This window comes from Hippichthys cyanospilos, chromosome 10, assembly GCF_059441005.1.
Source record: "Hippichthys cyanospilos isolate Australia breed blue-spotted pipefish chromosome 10, RoL_Hcya_1.0, whole genome shotgun sequence".
In the NCBI taxonomy this organism is placed as follows: Eukaryota; Metazoa; Chordata; class Actinopteri; order Syngnathiformes; family Syngnathidae; genus Hippichthys; species Hippichthys cyanospilos.
This window is the reverse complement of record NC_142378.1, coordinates 7,627,366-7,645,573: the sequence shown is the minus strand read 5'-3', so window position 1 is coordinate 7,645,573 and position 18,208 is coordinate 7,627,366. Positions and strand designations below refer to the sequence as shown.

General features: G+C 36.2%; 1 protein-coding gene across 2 annotated transcripts; it reads left to right on the top strand.

Annotated features, from left to right (window-relative positions):
- The first annotated feature begins 620 nt into the window (after window positions 1-620).
- On the top strand, window positions 621-14,076 carry alkal1 (ALK and LTK ligand 1). 2 transcript variants are annotated; one of them, XM_088425944.1, is made up of 6 exons: window positions 621-1,210; window positions 1,330-1,602; window positions 8,063-8,116; window positions 8,630-8,710; window positions 10,689-10,759; window positions 13,579-14,076. In XM_088425944.1, exons 2-5 carry the CDS (start codon window positions 1,332-1,334, stop codon window positions 10,751-10,753), a joined length of 471 nt encoding a protein of 156 aa, XP_088282070.1. In that variant the 5' UTR covers window positions 621-1,210; window positions 1,330-1,331; the 3' UTR covers window positions 10,754-10,759; window positions 13,579-14,076. The 2 variants fall into 2 exon arrangements, with proteins under 2 accessions (XP_088282070.1, XP_088282069.1); XM_088425943.1 differs by having other exon boundaries at window positions 8,627-8,710.
- Window positions 14,077-18,208: the final 4,132 nt, after the last annotated feature.

Sequence of the window (18,208 nt, the reverse complement as noted above, 5' to 3'; positions counted from 1 at the left end):
CGTTACTACTTAAATATCTTGTACTCATAACCTAAGTAATTAATTAACTTAGAATTTATCACCTGAAGTACTTGATTACTTCAGCTAATTAAATACCGAAGTAATCAAGTATTTCAGAACTCAATTTTTAGTACCAGCCATTTCTAGACCCTCCTTTAGCCAAACACTTGAAATTAAAGTAATATTTTATATTATTTGTATGTTTTCCAAGAATCTGTTTTTATTTCCTAAGGAGATTTTCCAAAAGATTTCATCATGGTTCCTTGCTGTGAATCCCCAGAATATACGCAGAAGCAATTGGGGGGGAAAAAGAAAAAAAAAAAAAGAAAGAAAAAGCCTTTTCTTTAATTACGGAATTCTTGTAATTAAAAATTTCCACTTTTTGTTATCCGTTGCCACATGGAACAGTTGCTCTTTCGTGGTCACATTTATGATGATGATTACATTTTACAGCGCTATTGTAAGGCAAGCAAGCAACAAGTGAGTCAGCAACTTTCCGCAGGTGAATAGGAAAAAAAAAGTTAATAAAAAGAGGATTCTTTCACCATTTGTTTGCATGTACTGCAAATCGGAGCACGAACGCATCATTATTTTTTTTCCAGTGGGTCGCATGACTCTTTTTAAGGCTTACGATTACATTTCTTGAAAACGATAAATCACAAACACGCAGCTGCTTTGCCGTCAGGGGGGGAAAAAAAAACTACTAAGGCGGTCATAAGACAAGCAGACGCGGGTACACAAACATCCTACACGTTGACAGGTCAGTGAAGCACACGCGTATTGCTCTCAGTTCGCAACTTTCTTCCATAGGGTGATGATAAACGAACAAGTTTTCGAAGGCTATTATTTGTCGTTTTTATTGAGGTAAAATAGATTGGAGTTGTTCTGTCGAGTGGTCGCGCACGGGGGATGCCTTTAAAAAAAAACTTGTGCACGAGTTGTTGAAGTTGTGATGTGCGCAAAGGAGGGGCGCAGCGTGCTAAAGTGAGCGAACGCCGGGGGATGAAACGGCACCAAAGATGTCAACCTTGCTTTGCCACCCACACGAAATCGATTGTATTACCCCCAAGAAGCCCGCTACTCCACATATAAATACAGCCGGAAGAATGTTGCTCCGAAGACGGTGCTGAACAAGAAGATCACTTCGCGACCAGAACCAGCACCAGGACTGAAACCATTTGAGGAAATCAACTGCGTCCAATAAACTCTAGTAAGTGTGTAGTTGCACTCCACGCACTTTCCCCACATTTTTTTCTGGATTTGATCATGCAAATTCGTTTGCTTTTGAGATGCACTATTGGCTTGTTTTTGTTTGTTTTTGGACCCAAGTCATGCAGGTGGAGAGGAAATGCAACATACTCCTGACTTTCCTCCTTCTGCTCATCACCTCGGGCCAGTGCTTGGACAACAAGGAGGTCAAGCAGAAGGAGAGGAGAACCCTGTTGGATTTAATCATACAGGTGATCAGAGACAGCCAGCAATGGGACAAACATATTCCCAGGCGCTGCAGTGGGGGACTCCTCACGTCCCTTCAAGACCTCAGGTTGTCCTCCCGGGAAAAGCCTTTGTATGTTCCCAGGCTGGATAACAGTAAACTCATAGGTAAGCTGATAAGATTTATTTTTAGCATGTGATGATCAAAGCATAATCCGTCATTTTAGTATGGAAGACAGCTGTCAGTGTCGGCATGGGAAATGCCCATCTAAGTTAGAGGAGCCCGAATTAGTCTGGCTTTATTATTATTGATTTATTTAATTGACTATAACGTCTCATTTGTTCATAGGGTACATACAGTACGATTGCCCACAATGAGCCAAATGATCTTAAGTACCAAATGAAATGAGTTAAGAATAGATCTGTTGCACTTGAAGGCAAACAGATGTTTTTATTTGCGATAATGACAAAATTTCCACTGGGTTGAGTGGAAAATTTCAGCCTCATTCCAGCTGTGCTTTAGTGACGGATGGAGAGGGACTGAAGATTGAAAGCATAAATTCATCAAGGAGACGCGTCACTGTGCCAAACGTTGCGTGAATGACTCATTCACTGATTCATTATGGAATCTGAAAGCATGAATGGTGACTGTTGCTGTGTTCTCGCTGGATTATTTTCAATAACAAAAAGGTCTGATAAGAAAGTTTATATATATATATATATATATATATATATATATATATATATATATATATATATATATATATATATATATATAGGTTAGGGATGTGCCAACTAATCAATTCACATAAGAATCAGGATGCTTGTTTACCTCGTTTAGATTTAAAGAGTAGCAGTTGTGGTCCACATGCTGCTTTTGTTTCAAATTAAATAAATGTAATTAAAAAAAAAAAGAAGACATTTTGCGGTTGTCTTGCTGATGGAATTGTGTGATGACATCAGTGGAGTGAAGCTTAATCTCTCAGTAATTAAATTTGAGTCAAATAATTTTTGATCAAAAAACGTTTCAAATCAAAACTAGATTCTGAATCGAATAGGAGACCAAAAAAAAAAAAGCACATACACCGTGTGCAAATTTTGAGATTAATTTCAATGTTATGCTTGTTTCGAATCAAATATGAACTGTGGTATATGAATCAATCAGTAGAAAGTCTGTCTCCCTGTCCTAATAAAATTTGATTGATTGATTGATTGATTGATAATGCAAGCAGTGCATATTTAAAGTGACTCATACATATTGAATAGTAATGATATCTGATGTAGTCAAAAGCATTTTAGGTATAATATCCATAATAACACTTTTTTGGGACATCTAGGGAACACAAAATGAAAAATAATCTTTTAATTGACACTAAAATCTTCTATCAAATTTCCTATTCAGTCAATTTGACATAAGACGAAAACACAGCAATACCTCAGGAATTAATTGTAAGCTTCATGGAAAAGTTGCTTAGGGTTTTGGCTAAAGAATCTTTTTTGCCCAACTACATGTCCAACCTCCATGAATTTTAAAGTGTTAAATTATCAGATAATGTTCTCACCTGCTATTCATATTTACTTTCCAATGGTCAGTCAACACTTACTGAGAATTTCGAGTCAATATATTTTTCCTAAGGCACTGATTCCTTTGGACATTTAAAATATGAATGAAATGTGTTTTTCTTCAAAACAAGAGAGTTCTACTTGGCATCATTAAAACTGTTTAAACTTTGTCATATTTTTTGCGCTACCACCACGTGTTATCTGTAGTTTTCAAGGGAATTAAGGGTAGAATTAGAATATACGAATATCCCAATTTTCCTTGTTGGAGACATAAACCTGATTTTGTGACAACGAAACACATATATATCACTTGATTTGGTCTGTGTCACTCTTTGGGGGTGAGGTGGAGTACACTATGGAGGCCAGCCACTACTCCCTGTGGCTGCGGAGTTTTAGCCCTAGAGGAACTTTGGGTTTCTTTTTTCCCGAAATGTATTTGTCCAGATGAGGACTTGTCTTACACCTAGCCTGTTATATGCGGTCAACGCAAATGTATTCCACACCAAATTCCTCCCCTTTGGAGCTTGCTTTGTTAAAGAGTATCATCCAAACTTTCCCTACATAGGTGCAGATGTAGAATTTTTCATTAAAAAAATATTAATCATTACAAAAATGTGATCATTTAATAAGATTTTAAATGGCCACTTTAATCCTTGTGCATTATTTTGTCTAATCGTTTGATCTTAAAATCAAAAGCATTTCACACCAAAGGGAAAACATTGAGAGAAGAGGGAGAGGGGAGCTGAAATTTCACCCTAATGGTGACAGCATCTCAAAGTTAAATATGACACGACCACTTATTTATCACACTACCAAGAGTGTGTCATCCCTTGGCTAAAATACTGCCAGAATGACGAGAAAGAAATTGACCAAAAATGGTAAAAAAAACTGCACGTGGGTTAAAAACATGTGAACTGAAAACTAAGCTAACTAGAGGTACTTCAAAATCTTATCAACAAAGGAATTCAATTGACTGGGGATGCAACAATTAATCAAAAACGAATCAATCATCAATTTTGAGGCCTAAAATTGATCAAATGCGGAAATTGTCAGTTTCTCAACTGGAAATATTCTCAGATATGTTAATGCATCCATTTAAAGCACACCGATCATTGTGTTGAAATAAAACAAAAATCTGATTTTACTTTGGAAATCTGTTTTTACTTTGGAAAAAATGGTCAACATTTCTGCCGATTTTCTGATGTTCTAGACAAGCATATCACGAAAAAAGTGTGTATTTGGGCATTGTTCATTAAATAATCAACAAAAATGGCAGAATAATCAATTAATGAATCAATCATAACTCTAAAATTGGCACGGAAAAATCACCCGTCAAAAGATAATGCTAACTCTTTAGCTGCTTGCTTAGTCATTGTTTACTTCTTCTACTTACAAACCAAAGTAAAGAAGGAATAGCTGGACACTGATTAGCTGCTGTCACGCACATTTCTGCCTCAAAAGCTCACAGTTCTCAGCTGGTCACCATGATGTCACAAATAACAATTCTCCATCATACAATCACCAAAAGCTACTTATGATGTCCTCAGTCCTCATATGAAACAAATTTAAACGAATATTGCCTGAGAGATGCTGGTAAATCCTCATTGGTAAAGTATGTGCACTTAATTCAAAGGAAATGATGCACGTTGTTTGCTGGTGAGGTTCTCGCCAACATGCCGGTGAGTCTGCTGGTGTTGGAGAGGCGTTGCTCAGGCATACGGCTCAAAGTCTCACATCAGCCCGTGCAATTGGAAAAGTACCTTTCTCAGACCACTGACTGGATGGAATTTATCTTTTGAGGATACAAAATAAAGCATATTAGCAAATGATCCGTGTGACGCTAGCAAAGCGCGGTGGTCACGCAATGATAGATGTTTTGAACACAATGAGAGAGCTAGGAGAAATCTAACAGTAATGTGATTAGATGATGGTGCGCTGCCTTGATAGAAAGTAATCTACTGTAAGGAACTAAAGTTTCAAGTCTTCATCGTTGCCGTGTTTAAAAGGTCTCACATCCTTGTCCAAATGGAAAGGTTTTTTTTCCATCCATCTATCCATCGACTTTCATCCTTCCATGCATTCTTCTATCCATCCATCATCTCTCATTTTCCATCCATCCATCATCCACTTATCATCCATCAATCCATCATCTCTCATTTTCCATTCATCATCGACCCATCTACCAACAATCTATCATCTCTCATTTTCCATCCATCCATCAGCTCTCATTTTCCATCCAGCCATCCATCATCTCATTTTCCATCCATTTATCATCCATCACCTACCTATCACCCATCATCTCTCATTTTACATCCATCCCTTCATCCATTCTTCATCTCTTATTTTCCACCCACCCATTCATGCATCCATCATCTCTCATTATTGATCATCCATCCATTTATCATCCGTCATCCACCCAACACCCATCATCCATCCTCATTTTCCATCCATCTATCATCTCTCATTTTCCATCTCTTATTTTCCACCCACCCATTCATGCATCCATCATCTCTCATTATCGATCATCCATCCATTTATCATCCGTCATCCACCCAACACCCATCATCCATCCTCATTTTCCATCCATCTATCATCTCTCATTTTTCATCCCTTCATCTATCCATCATCTCTCATTTTCTATCCATTTATCATTAATCATCCACCCATCATCCATCAATTCATCATCCATCATCCATCCTCATTTTCCATCCAGCCATCATCGATCCATCCATCCATCATCTCTCATTTTACATCCCTTCATCTATCCATCATCTCTCATTTTCTATCCATTTATCATTAATCATCCACCCATCATCCATCAATTCATCATCTCTCATTTTCCATCCATCCATCGCAAGGAAACTGGCTTTGTGCACTTAATAGCAGCCAGTCAGAGCACACATATGAGCAAGGCTCATAGGCATATTTCAGCCAAAGATTCAAATGATTAACTTTTGGGTGACGTTTGAGACAGAATAGCCCAGATTTGTTTGTTTTTTTGTCCTGTAATTCGGTATTTGCATGTCTTCTGAAGCAGTTTTCCTGGGTATAATAATCCTTGTCCCAGAGTCCAAACAAAAGATTATCTTTGAGGACTTAAGTTTTTTTCCACTTGTCACAATAAGTTAAACACACAAAAACCATCTGTAACACGAATCCCTTTTTTTTCGGTTTTATACTGTGCAAGAATTGCAGAATAGACTTTGACAGTGGCTAACTACGGCACAGTATTTTCATTTTATATTTTTGCCTGTATATCACTGAAGGATGTTGCAATTCGGTTTACAACATTGCAGTCACACTTAATTCACAGTTTTATGATCATGATTTTAAGTGATGTAATCTTATGGTTAAAAACTGTTTCGAAATCCCAGCATATCAGATGTTGACCGTCATCCCGGACAAGTAACTGTTTTCTCATTTCAATAAGTCTGGATCAAGTTTACAGACAGATGAAAATATTTGACTGTGGTGGCCATATTTTAATGGCACACTCTCCGTACAGCATGTTCCTGAGGTTGGGGCTCATGTATGTTAGGCCACATGCCTACTTGCACAGATTTATTCTGATGAGCATTAAATTCCCTTGCAGTAAGCTCTTTAGCCTGTTAGCATGCACTATGTGTTACAAGAGACCCGCTTAAACAGGAGGTTGCAGTATCGACTCTTAGTATCGCAAAATTCAGTTCTACAGGGCAATTGACCCTATAATATTTCACAACAGAATTTAACAACTCAACGACAGATTAGTTTGGAACTTTTTTTTTTATCCATTTTCTAATTTGCTTTGATCAGCTCACCAGATCATGGAGAAACCCAAGCATTATTCTGTTTTCTTCATTTTTAGCTCTCTGTATTAATCCCAAAATTTCAAAGCAAGCAAGGTCAGTAGCCGCACCTTCTCTGATTAATGTTAGTGACCGGGTCAGTGAGCGGTCAAAGGCGACTGGAAATGTTGTGGATTACTCCGAAAAGGCCACTGTAAAGACTTATAACACGTCTTGGGAGTTCAAGTCAACACCCAGTTGCACCTTTGCAATGTAAGATCCTCCTTATGCGGCCCTGACATGATCAATATGACTGATGGGACAACATATGGCTTGGGTGGCACCATGGACGTTTCTAGCCCAGTTTGGGGCTGCCAAACCTTGTGATTTTTTTTTTTTTTTTTTTTTTTTTTTAGGCGAGTACTGTACTCCGAAACAGTACAAAGCATTTTTGGATGGGAAAAAAAACTATAACAACATCATAACTCATGTAACACTATTCGCTTTATTTGTAGCCTGTCCGCTATAAAATTGTCACTAATGACAAAGTGCCATTATATCAACAAAATGAAGAATACAATATTTTGAAAAGGAGTTGCTATAAAACAACTTAAATAAGTGTTTCGTGTTCCAATTGATTTATACATGCGGTTTACATATCAGGTGGGTTTTTGACTACCCCTCCCTCCTTCATAATAACGCACGAAAGAAATCTGAGTAGCCATTGAAAAACCACAATCAAAAAGAAAGAACATGCAGACTCAACACAGGAAGCCCAGAGATCAGATTTGAAACGGACTACGAGGCAAATGTGCTAACCAGTCATCGTCCATAATGCCGATAATTTAAATGCTTACAACAGAAATTGAGCTTGCCCGCGGTAATTTTATTTTATAATTGCGCAGATTGTTTTCGTCATGGTCATGTCACATGTTTGGATTAAAGGGTGTGATCAGAACTGCCCTGAAGCCCAAACGGAAAGCTTGTTTACACTTATTATATTATTTTCTTGGCAACATGGGTCACTGGGTTTCATTGCCCTACATTGTAAAGTGTCGTTGAGTCGCAAACGCTCAGGTTCTTAGAATTGTTTTTTTTAAGTGAATCTCCGGAGCCGGCTGCAACTGAAAGCCTTTTTTTTTCCCTCATCTTTTTTTTGTATGTTAGGGCTGCATGTGATTAGTATGTGAGGCAACCTCCACACTAAGCAGAAGGGGGAATAGGGAGACAGCGTAATGACATCACTCACGAATACATGACAAAAAGTGAAACTAACAAATGTTCGTTTTCCTTTCCAGAAATTTTTCCTCGAGATCTAAATATGAAACACAAGTTCATTCAACACTTCACAGGTAGGAAAACTTGCTTTTTGTTTGGTTCAAGCAAGTACAAGCAGCGCATAAATGGCGCTTTTCTCATGCTAGAATAGCCTGGAGCATTTACAAAATAATTTGCATTGCTCTTAGCCAACTTGGAAAATGATTAAGGAAGAAAAGTTGAGCTGCTGTGTTTGAGGCTTATAAGGGAGCAATGTAGAGAAACAGCACATGGTCTGAAGCTGAGAGATTTAAGTGAACAGCGACACGGGGTTAAGCTGATTATTTGTCTCAGGACCAGGGTAGACTTCATTAGCGGTGTGAAAATCCGTAAGCTTAAACGAAATTTCGATTGCAAATGTCGATTCGGTAAATCTATAAGAACCGTTGACCTGTTCACAGTGCCATTTTTTTTTTCTCTGAAAAAAAAAACAAACTCTCACTGTAGGCTTGATCGTGAGCTGTTAATATTTGTATTCATAAGAAATTGAGCAGCCTTGATACAGTACTTGATACATTTTGGCTGATGAGACCTTTTCTTTTAAGCAGGACCAGTCAAGTTCTCATCGGAATGCAGAACACATTTTGACAGACTTTATCACAACACAAGAGATTGCTCAAGACCCGCATGTATGTATTCCATTCACTTTTTTGCACAACATACCTAAAATAGGATGTTGGTTAACTCATTCACTGCCATTGACGGCTATAGACGTCAACATTTATTTCAACTGGCTTGCAGTGAAAAAAGGAAAACATGTTTTAGTCTTTCAGTCATTTGAATGAGAAATGTGTATTTTTTTTTAAAGACTGAGTACATAAAGGTAAATATGTAAAATGATGGGAAAATATCAGCCATTTGGCTGATTATTTTTGACCCGAGTTTGAAGAGCCATAATTGGCCGATCAAGTCCTATTGGGAACTTTTGATGTCAAAATTGTAGTTTGCGGAAAGTTTCATTTTTTGTCTGAATGGTTACATTTGAAAAAAAGAAGGCAATAACATCTGAAAGTCATTGCTGATGGGGTTTTTTTCTTCACAAAACATCAAGATAAAGTTTTTGGAACTCTAAGAGATAGCAAATTATAGAAACATGTTGCAGGATGGAGGTCAAGTCAAGGTCTCATTGAATAAAAGCCTCAGGGTACTTTTTTGAACAAATTGTCCCTGGTCATAAAAATGAGGGAATATTTGTGCTCAAAAGTGTCATATTTTGAAATAAATAGAACATGATAGATTTAAACGTAGGTATCAGCGCATCATCATATGAACATTCAACTGTAGAGCTTTGTTATTTAAACAAGAGTTTCTTGTTTTGGACCTATCATTAGCGATTCTAGGAGCGGAGATTTAGAGGTGCTCAGCGGCCATTCGGGTATGATAAATTACACACTTTTGTGTGTTTGACCCTAATTTCTATGAAAGAGAAGCATAAAACATTTGGAAAAAGTCTGTGACTAAAACTTTAACTCTGTTAAAGGCCATTTAGGGTGTAAGACAAGGCAAAAGTGGAAGGTTGAATTTATAAAACAAACATATGTGCAGTGGTCATATCAAAATTCAAGAGTTTTATTGACATACGTATAGCAATACCGCACAATGAAACTCTTATTCTGTTCACTTTCCCGAGAAGACTACATTCCATAATCGAGCAAATAATAAGGTAGGCAATAAAACAGATAAACGAAAAAAATAGGAATAGAGAAATAAGGGCAGTAATAATGAACCACTAATAAATGATAAGACTTCCATTCTGAGCTTATTACAGAGTAGATTGAGTGAAAAGACTATACATATGAGGAAGACGTACAAAATATCATATAGTGCAAAATATTATGTCCTTAGAAGCTTTGCTGCAGGCCATTGTTACATCACAATCAATGTATTTAGGTTTTTGTGGAAAAAGTTCATACTGATTTCACTGCTATTTACTGATCACGTCTTTTGCTAGGAAAGGGGAAGGCATTTTGCGTCATTTTTAAAGTGTTTGGCGGTTTTGAGGTATGCCGTGTAAACATGGGCTCACTTGGTGAACATTTGTGGAAATTTTTCATGTAAAGAAGCTTTCAAGAAATAAAGCCATCGATATAAGATAGTAGCAGACCTATCAAACCATATAAATGCACTGTATATACGATAGATAGATAGATAGATAGATAGATAGATAGATAGATAGATAGATAGATAGATAGATAGATAGATAGATAGATAGATAGATAGATAGATAGATAGATAGATAGATAGATAGATAGATAGATAGATAGATAGATAGATAGATAGATAGATAGATAGATAGATAGATAGATAGATAGATAGATAGATAGATAGATAGATAGATAGATAGATAGATAGATAGATAGATAGATAGATAGATAGATAGATAGATAGATAGATAGGAAAGGAAAATAAAAATTCAGCCACTATAGCTAGGTAGTTTTCTTGCTAGTTAGAGTGATAGCTAGCTAGCTAGAGAGAGGAGATAATAGTAAATATCTGACAAATGCGATTAATCGTGATTAATTATGGAAATCTTTGTGATTACTTGGTTTATAAATGTCAGCTTTAAATGTGCTTTTTACTAATGTTTTTTGTCTTTCTGTTTTTCAGATTATAAAAGATGTGCCAGATTGCTGACGCGATTAGCAATGAGTCCACTCTGCGCTCAATCATAGATATATGTAAGTAACATTTTAACAAAAGGCTCGATGTTCTTAAGTAACTATTATAAGAAAACGGTCAAGTGTTCAAGTACTACTAATGGCATTCCTGCATTTGTAACCTCTTGGGAGAGAGACAACGGGGCGGGTAAAAGTACTTGCTTTTTAATGCCGTGACAGGAACAGCACATGCTTCTTTTCAAATAGAGAGCAAAATAATTGGAACACGAAGCAACTTTTAGCTAAATTGTATTATCCTTGCAAAACTTTATATGCCTTTATTTTATTAGGACAGCCTCTCTTCAAGAGCCGCAGAATCAAATGCAGTTCCAGTTTAATGAGTCAATTAGGTATATCATTGGAAAACGTTCAGAACCTCTGATCTATGAGATATTTCTGAACTTTTGTGGATTTTGCTGTCAAAATGTGGTCATATTTGTTCCAAAGTAAGTACATGAGTACCCACTCAAAAACTGCATTCTTTAGCATAATGATTGATACATCTCTTCGGATAAAGAAAAGTTGACATGTTTTTACCAAAACAAAGCGCGATTTTTTTTTTTTTTTTTTGTGTGGCCCTGAATAGCCTGGCTCCACTCCCAATCACAACTTTTTGTTTCCAGGAATACCAGACATATTTTCAGCCCAGTACAAATTCCAAAACAATCTTAAAAAAATATGAAATATGAGTCCTCGGGATTGGGGACTTCTGCCAAAGGCTTAAATAATTGTCCTTCCATCCATCCCATTTCTATACCAGAGACAGGATATACCTCGAATTAGTTGCCAATCCATTTATTTTTGTCCACTGTAGTGGACATTCGTTTCTGCTGTCTTGCTGAGACAAAATGGACACAACAATGGACGCACGTGAAAAGGCTGCATCTCCAGAAGATATAGACAAAACAACCGTTCACATTTAATCCAATAAGCCATTTGGTCTTCAATAAACCGAAAATGCATGATTTCGCAACGAGCACAAATCGGAGAGATACGAAGGCGGGGATTCAAACCAAAGACCCGAGGTCTGTCAGGGAGACATTTTAAAACTAGACGACCGTGCTGCCATCTAAACATTCATTGAATGTTGAATCGCTGAGCCAAAAACCACGCGGGATGGAAAGATATCAATGTCCAAGGGAAAGAAAATGTCATCAGAACCTACATAAACACAACCGATTTAAACATGGCAAATATACAGAATAAACCTCATACTAAATAGGATTTCAATGTAAATTCCTGTCTGCGATCAGATCCACGTTCAACTTGGTAATTCCTTACCCCTTCCTTCCTATATTCCACATTTGCATGAGTGTTTGGATTCTGAAATGGAATCAGAAAGACTTCTCAGAAGACTTATCTTTAATTGTCAAGTCTTTTACACCATGTAAATATTACCAAAATTCATCCATTAATGTATCAGACTAGCACACACTAAAAGGATTTTTAAAATGATTTCCAACTGGGTGCTGGGTGATGTTGTTAACCAGTGATTCAGCACTAAATTCCTATTTTATAACAAGACAAAAAAGAAATACAATTCTAATGTGTTCTGTAGCCTTGGCTGCAGACAGGAAGACTAATATATTTTACGGTGTAGGAAACACAAGAAAACAAAAGAATAGACAGCTTTAACTTTTCACCAACCCAGAAAGTTTGATTAATTTTAATGTGGTCAAAAGTTCAGCAGAGCCAAACATGTCATATTATCTGAGGCCACTGAGGTGAAACTATCCCACAAGTATATTGAATTTTGTGGGAACTTGTATTTTTTTTATGAATATAATGATAAATAAAAAATACGTATTAACTGTTATTAGCTCACATCATAGACAATCTGATTATTATAATAATGAAATATCATTGATTTGTCTAACAACTTTCTTTGGTAGCATTGTCCGTGATTTATGATAAGCGTGTGAGTAAATCTTCCTGTTGTGGAAATGTAACCCCACTCTGTACACAAGTCAAAATCTCTCGTAGTCTATCACTAACCTTGTGCAACCTTATAATGCAGTGGGAAAAATATAATTTAATAGAAATAAATACAACTATAACTTGATAGTTTGCAATGCTGGCAGGCCAGACTTAGCTACTGTACTTAGATAGCTACATATTTAGATAAATAGCTAGATATATAGAATGCTACATACTTAAATAAATGACTAGATAAGTAGATAGCGAGAGACTTTGATAGCTGTCTTCCTAACTAGCTAGCTAAGTAGCTGGCTAGGCAGACAGCGCGTTAGATAGCTATAGTAGCTAGCTAGCTAAGTAGCTAGCTAGGAAGACAGTGTGTTAGATAGCTATAGTATAGAATAGTATAGTATGAGTTTGTCACCTATGTTTTAGAGCTAACGCTACCTCACTGTGAACTCATATTTTACACTAGAGGAACAAGAAAAATCAGTCAGAACTTGGCTATTTTTTAAGCAATGTATGATAACGGCAGGTTACATTCACAGCAGTCTAGCTGTGAATCTGTCGTGACTCAATTAAGTGCTTTTAGAGGATGTAATTACTGTAAGAGCCATTGGTGAGTGATTGCTGCTAAAGTGTTCATCTGCTTTGCTTTTTATATATATTTTTTTTAGATTTCTTTTATGTGATATTGAGTGGAAAATCAACGGGGTTGAGACATCCACATTTTTCTATAGATATCTGTCAAACCTATGTCATACTTAAAGAGCACTTTTAAGTGACGTATAGTTTAGTCATCATTTAAGATTAGCAAAAAATGACCAGTAATGACCCTCCTTGCTCAGGAAAACAATGACGAAATGTATGATGGCTTTGCCTAAACTGAAATGCTTGAATCGATTTAACTTTTTCCTCTCCAGGTCCCATCGCGATGGAAGAACGTTTTGCCAAGGAAGTGCCTTCAATTTCACAGCAGTTTATATATATATATATATATATATATATATATATATATATATATATATATAATGTTTATTTTATGCTATTCACATGGTTTTTTTCTCCTCAGCATTTCTGATAACACATGTTCTGTAATATTAATTGAATTATGTATGTATGTAATAATAATTTAATATTTTACATTTTAGGAAGATGTCTACTGTATATAATATTTCCACCAGTCAGATTATTTTGGTTTTGATGATGAAGAGAAAGGGTTTTCCCTTTCGATTTATGACTGAAGTCCTCTACTGTTGTGAAACTATGAGCCTGCCTTTTATTAGAACCATTTGTTATTCTCTTCTTGTCTTCATCACCTTTGATTTGGCACTTGAGTGACTGCTCACTTTGAGAACACACAGAATGACAACAGAATTGATAACACTGCGCTATTGAACAATAAAGACTATTGAAGCACAGCATAACCGCTGCATTGAGATTCTTGAAAATGAAATCCAGGTGAGATTATAAATGGACTGAAGTTCATGTTGAGTACAAAAATCCTAGCGTTTTTTTTTTATTCTGTTTTTCACAGATATAGTTTTTATTTCTACGAGTATTATATTTCCTCTCTACATGTGTTGATGCACCATTAGTGTTCAACTTATTTAGCTACTTTCAGCTGTAAAAAGTTCATCATTTGTCTGCTTTGTTCAAATGACATCACATGTTCATCAAATTTTCAACTTTTTACAGTTGAAAACAGCAACCCAGGTTTAGTAGCCCTTTAAGTAAAGTCATTCATCCCAAGGCGCCATTGTCTTGCAATTCTACAACCATTGTGTGGTGTGAACATTTTTGCTACTCAGCCAATGTTTGTGGTTCTGCTGGACCCACTAAGAGTTTTTGGTTTTCGAAACAACATAATCATTACATTCTTTGTTAAAATGCTCAACACGTTTACTTCATTCTTATTACAAGTTATTTGAACTGCAAACATGGCTTTTGATGAAAACAGAAAACATGTCCCGCTAACATCATACAAGGGTTGAATGAAACGTTGTGTCAGAAAAGTTCCAGGACTGGCTACATAAGCTACGCACAGTTTTGAATCCGAACGACAAGTTGAACAATCCTAAAATGCCCTTGCGATTCATGTTTCGATCTTGTGCATAACACCGACGGGTCCGCCCAAGCTATGCGCAGCATCAAAGGAATATTTTCCCAAACACTTTGGGCACAATTCCAATTTGTGCAGCACTACCTCAGGGATATTCCACCGCAGAAAATTCACTGCGATATTTGTGCGGGATTTTACGCCATTTACGGTGGTCTCAACAAGGGATCTGATTTAATCCGGGTTTAATTGTGGTAAAGTGTAAAAGTTTTAACATGGGCGTAAATATTTTTTACTTGCTATGTGTCAGCGCCGTTCCAGTAACCTGCAGGTGTTACTCCAAACCATAGCCACTCCTCATTCTCACTGCAAACATGCTGGCAGATGTGTTGTTATTATCTTTGGCAGAGTTCAGAGGAGGTTGAGCAATTTGGCTTAGGCAGAAAGTTGGCTAAGCTAACGCTTTGAAAAAGAGCATAAAGCACATTTTATTGGCACGGTCTGAAGTATTATGACACACGTTTTCGTCTATTAATTTATTAATCAGTGGCTTGGATGAGCGCCTTGATACTAAATTGTAGCAAGATAAATAGCCACTAAAGTCTACACACCCCCGTTAGGTGATTTCTGTGATAGGAAAATATACGATCCTAATAAATCATTTCAAATGTTATAATTCTAACATTAATGTAATAATAAAACGAACACAAGGGGAAAAACGTTTTTGAGAGGGCAAGTATAAAAAAGATGAATAAGTAACAGAAATGATGTGGTTGTGGTTGCTGTGTTCGCTGCCTGTGGTCGTGTCAGAATTAACCTAAAATATCTAACCTCATGTTCAATAGAAGTCACTTTGCACAAAACTGCACCGATTAAAGGGGAAGTCAATCCCAATTGTTTTCACACAGCTCTCCTAATATTGTGTTAGTGGAATTTAAATATAAATAATGCAGTCTTTTGAACTTTAAGGACCAATTATGGCTCATCTTACATCACATGACCTAACCCAGAAAACAAGTGTGTCGTTATTGGTCAACTGATGTCATTTTCAGGCAACAGCCAATGGCAAAATTGCCATCACCTGATAGATAAAAACTTGGGGGATTTTGCTTCTTTGTTCATATACCAAAAATACAGAATTTATCAGAATGTTCTGTATATACTAGTAGGGATGCATAGAACATTCATGTATAGAAAACGTTTGGGTTTGACTTCCCCAGTCGTAATAAAATGTAGTTATTCATTTTGTAAACCCGCTATGAATTTAGATAAGGTGTAAATAAATGTGCTCTATCTAACCAACATATATTTTTATATATATTCCTAGGTCGCTATTTCGTAATCGCTATTTATATTATGTGGGGAGTACCACCCAGATGGGGGCATCGAGGAATTAAATAGCTTTTGTTGAGATTTAATACTTGTTTTTATGTTGTGGGTCAAACTGACCCATTTAAAAGTTAAAGCAAATGTTTAAAGTAGTTTTTCAGTACCTCTGCTTTGCTTATGTATAATCGACAAATCCATGTTACAATGTGTTTTGTTTTTTTTTTTAACTGTGCAACTTTTTGGAGAAGTAAATCTTGGGTCAAAATGACCCAAGATCATTGTTGCTATTTTTTTGAGGCGGAAAAAAGGGGAATCAAAAGATTTGTCAGTTTGCAAGATTATACAGAAAAATAAAGCTTTCGGAAGGTTTTCGATAATTTTGCATGACCCCGGGTCGAATTGACCCGGGATGTTATTACTATTCCTGAGAAAGAAACGTATTGCATGTGTATGAATTGAGTATTACCTTTATTGATTTGAGTGAGTGAGTGAGTGAGTGAGTGAGTGAGTGAGTGAGTGAGTTACCAATCAAAAACTGAGTTTTCATACTGACCCAGAGACAGTTTTTCGCGTTCTCAAGAAAGAAACATAAGTCACTGGTCAAACCATAAAAAAATCAAGTTGGATTATACACATTTCTAAGATAAACTCCTCAGGTCAACGTGACCCAGTTACATAATTGCTATTCCTTGCAAACATCAGAACAGGAGGGAAAATATTAAGAAAAATATTTCTGAAACAACATGAGTCCTAAAGAGATTGCGTTTGATTTCACATCGCTTTATTCCCTTTCGTGTGTTTCATTAATCCATTCCCATTCACGATAATGATAAAGTGAAACATTTTTTCCCTCACTCATGAGCCCCGCAATTACTGGCACATATCTCGCATTGCATATTTTAAGCCTATCAACACGCACCTAATAAAACTGGGAGTGAACGTCTTAAAATTGGGCCAAGTACTTGTTTTCACTCATCAATAATCTTGCATGTTTGCTTTTGAAGCATTCCAAAATTTGAACAGAGCAAGGCTGCGTTTTCAATCCAAAAGGTAGAAAGTCAAGGTCAGCGGGGAGTTTTGATGATGTCATCACAGTATCTCAAGTTGAAAAAATTCAACATAAACAAGAAAACAATGCCATTCTTTTTCATCCCGTTCATCTGTCTTGTGCTGAGATTGGCGCCTTGGGAACAGTTACAGTGGCTATCCGCTGTTTTTCTTGGGTTTGATTTGTATTTTTTTTGAATGGCAGGAATATTATTTAGAGACAAACATCGGAAAAGTGACAGCAAAGACGAAAACAAAGGCTCAGCCCAAGATTACAACAGCTCGGTTCTCATGCTGGTGTGTCATCACCAGCTGGCTTTTTTTAAAACTTTGTTAGATTAAATCTTCAGGTCAAGGAACCATGGAAATGTGCTTACATTCGTGGACCGCTTTGAAAAAAATCGCAGTGGTTGTAAGAATGGTAGCAATAACGTGGAATGGCATCCTAGCAGTTCATTTCACACTTGTCTAGAAGGTCTAGTGGCATTAAATAACGTTTCCATACACAACGAGTCAGTGCTGGACCAACTGTCAACAAGGTAAATTGAGGTGGACAATTTCTCAGGAATTAAAAATCTAGTACTGCGCTAATATATTGACAATATGTCATATATATGTGTGTTACTGTAGACTAGATTGCTACATATTGTAGGCGTTTGGACACAATATTTATTTCTCTGGTATGTTATATTATTATCATTATTATTATTATTATTATTATTGTTCTTATTTATTGTTATTATTATTATTATTATTATTATTATTATTATTAAATTATTATTATAAAACCCAATCAATGGAAGTGGGAATTTTTTTAATTAATTTTCCAAGTATTCCTAAAGTTTGTTTTTTTTGTTTAAAAAAAAATCAGTAGTGAAAGTGTCATAGCAAATTTATTTCATTCCGTTAATTAAAGAGAAAATAACTTGATTTTAGGGCTTGTACATGGAAGAACTCCGACAGAAATGAAACCAAATATCGTAGGCCAAGTGATTCCTTAAGCGGTATCTCAACTCCTTCTAGGTTCAGTTCTGTTGTATTTAACTTTGAATTTCGATTATTTGCATTATTTTTAAAGAATATTTTATTTTGAAATTAAGGTAAATTTTTATTTGTTT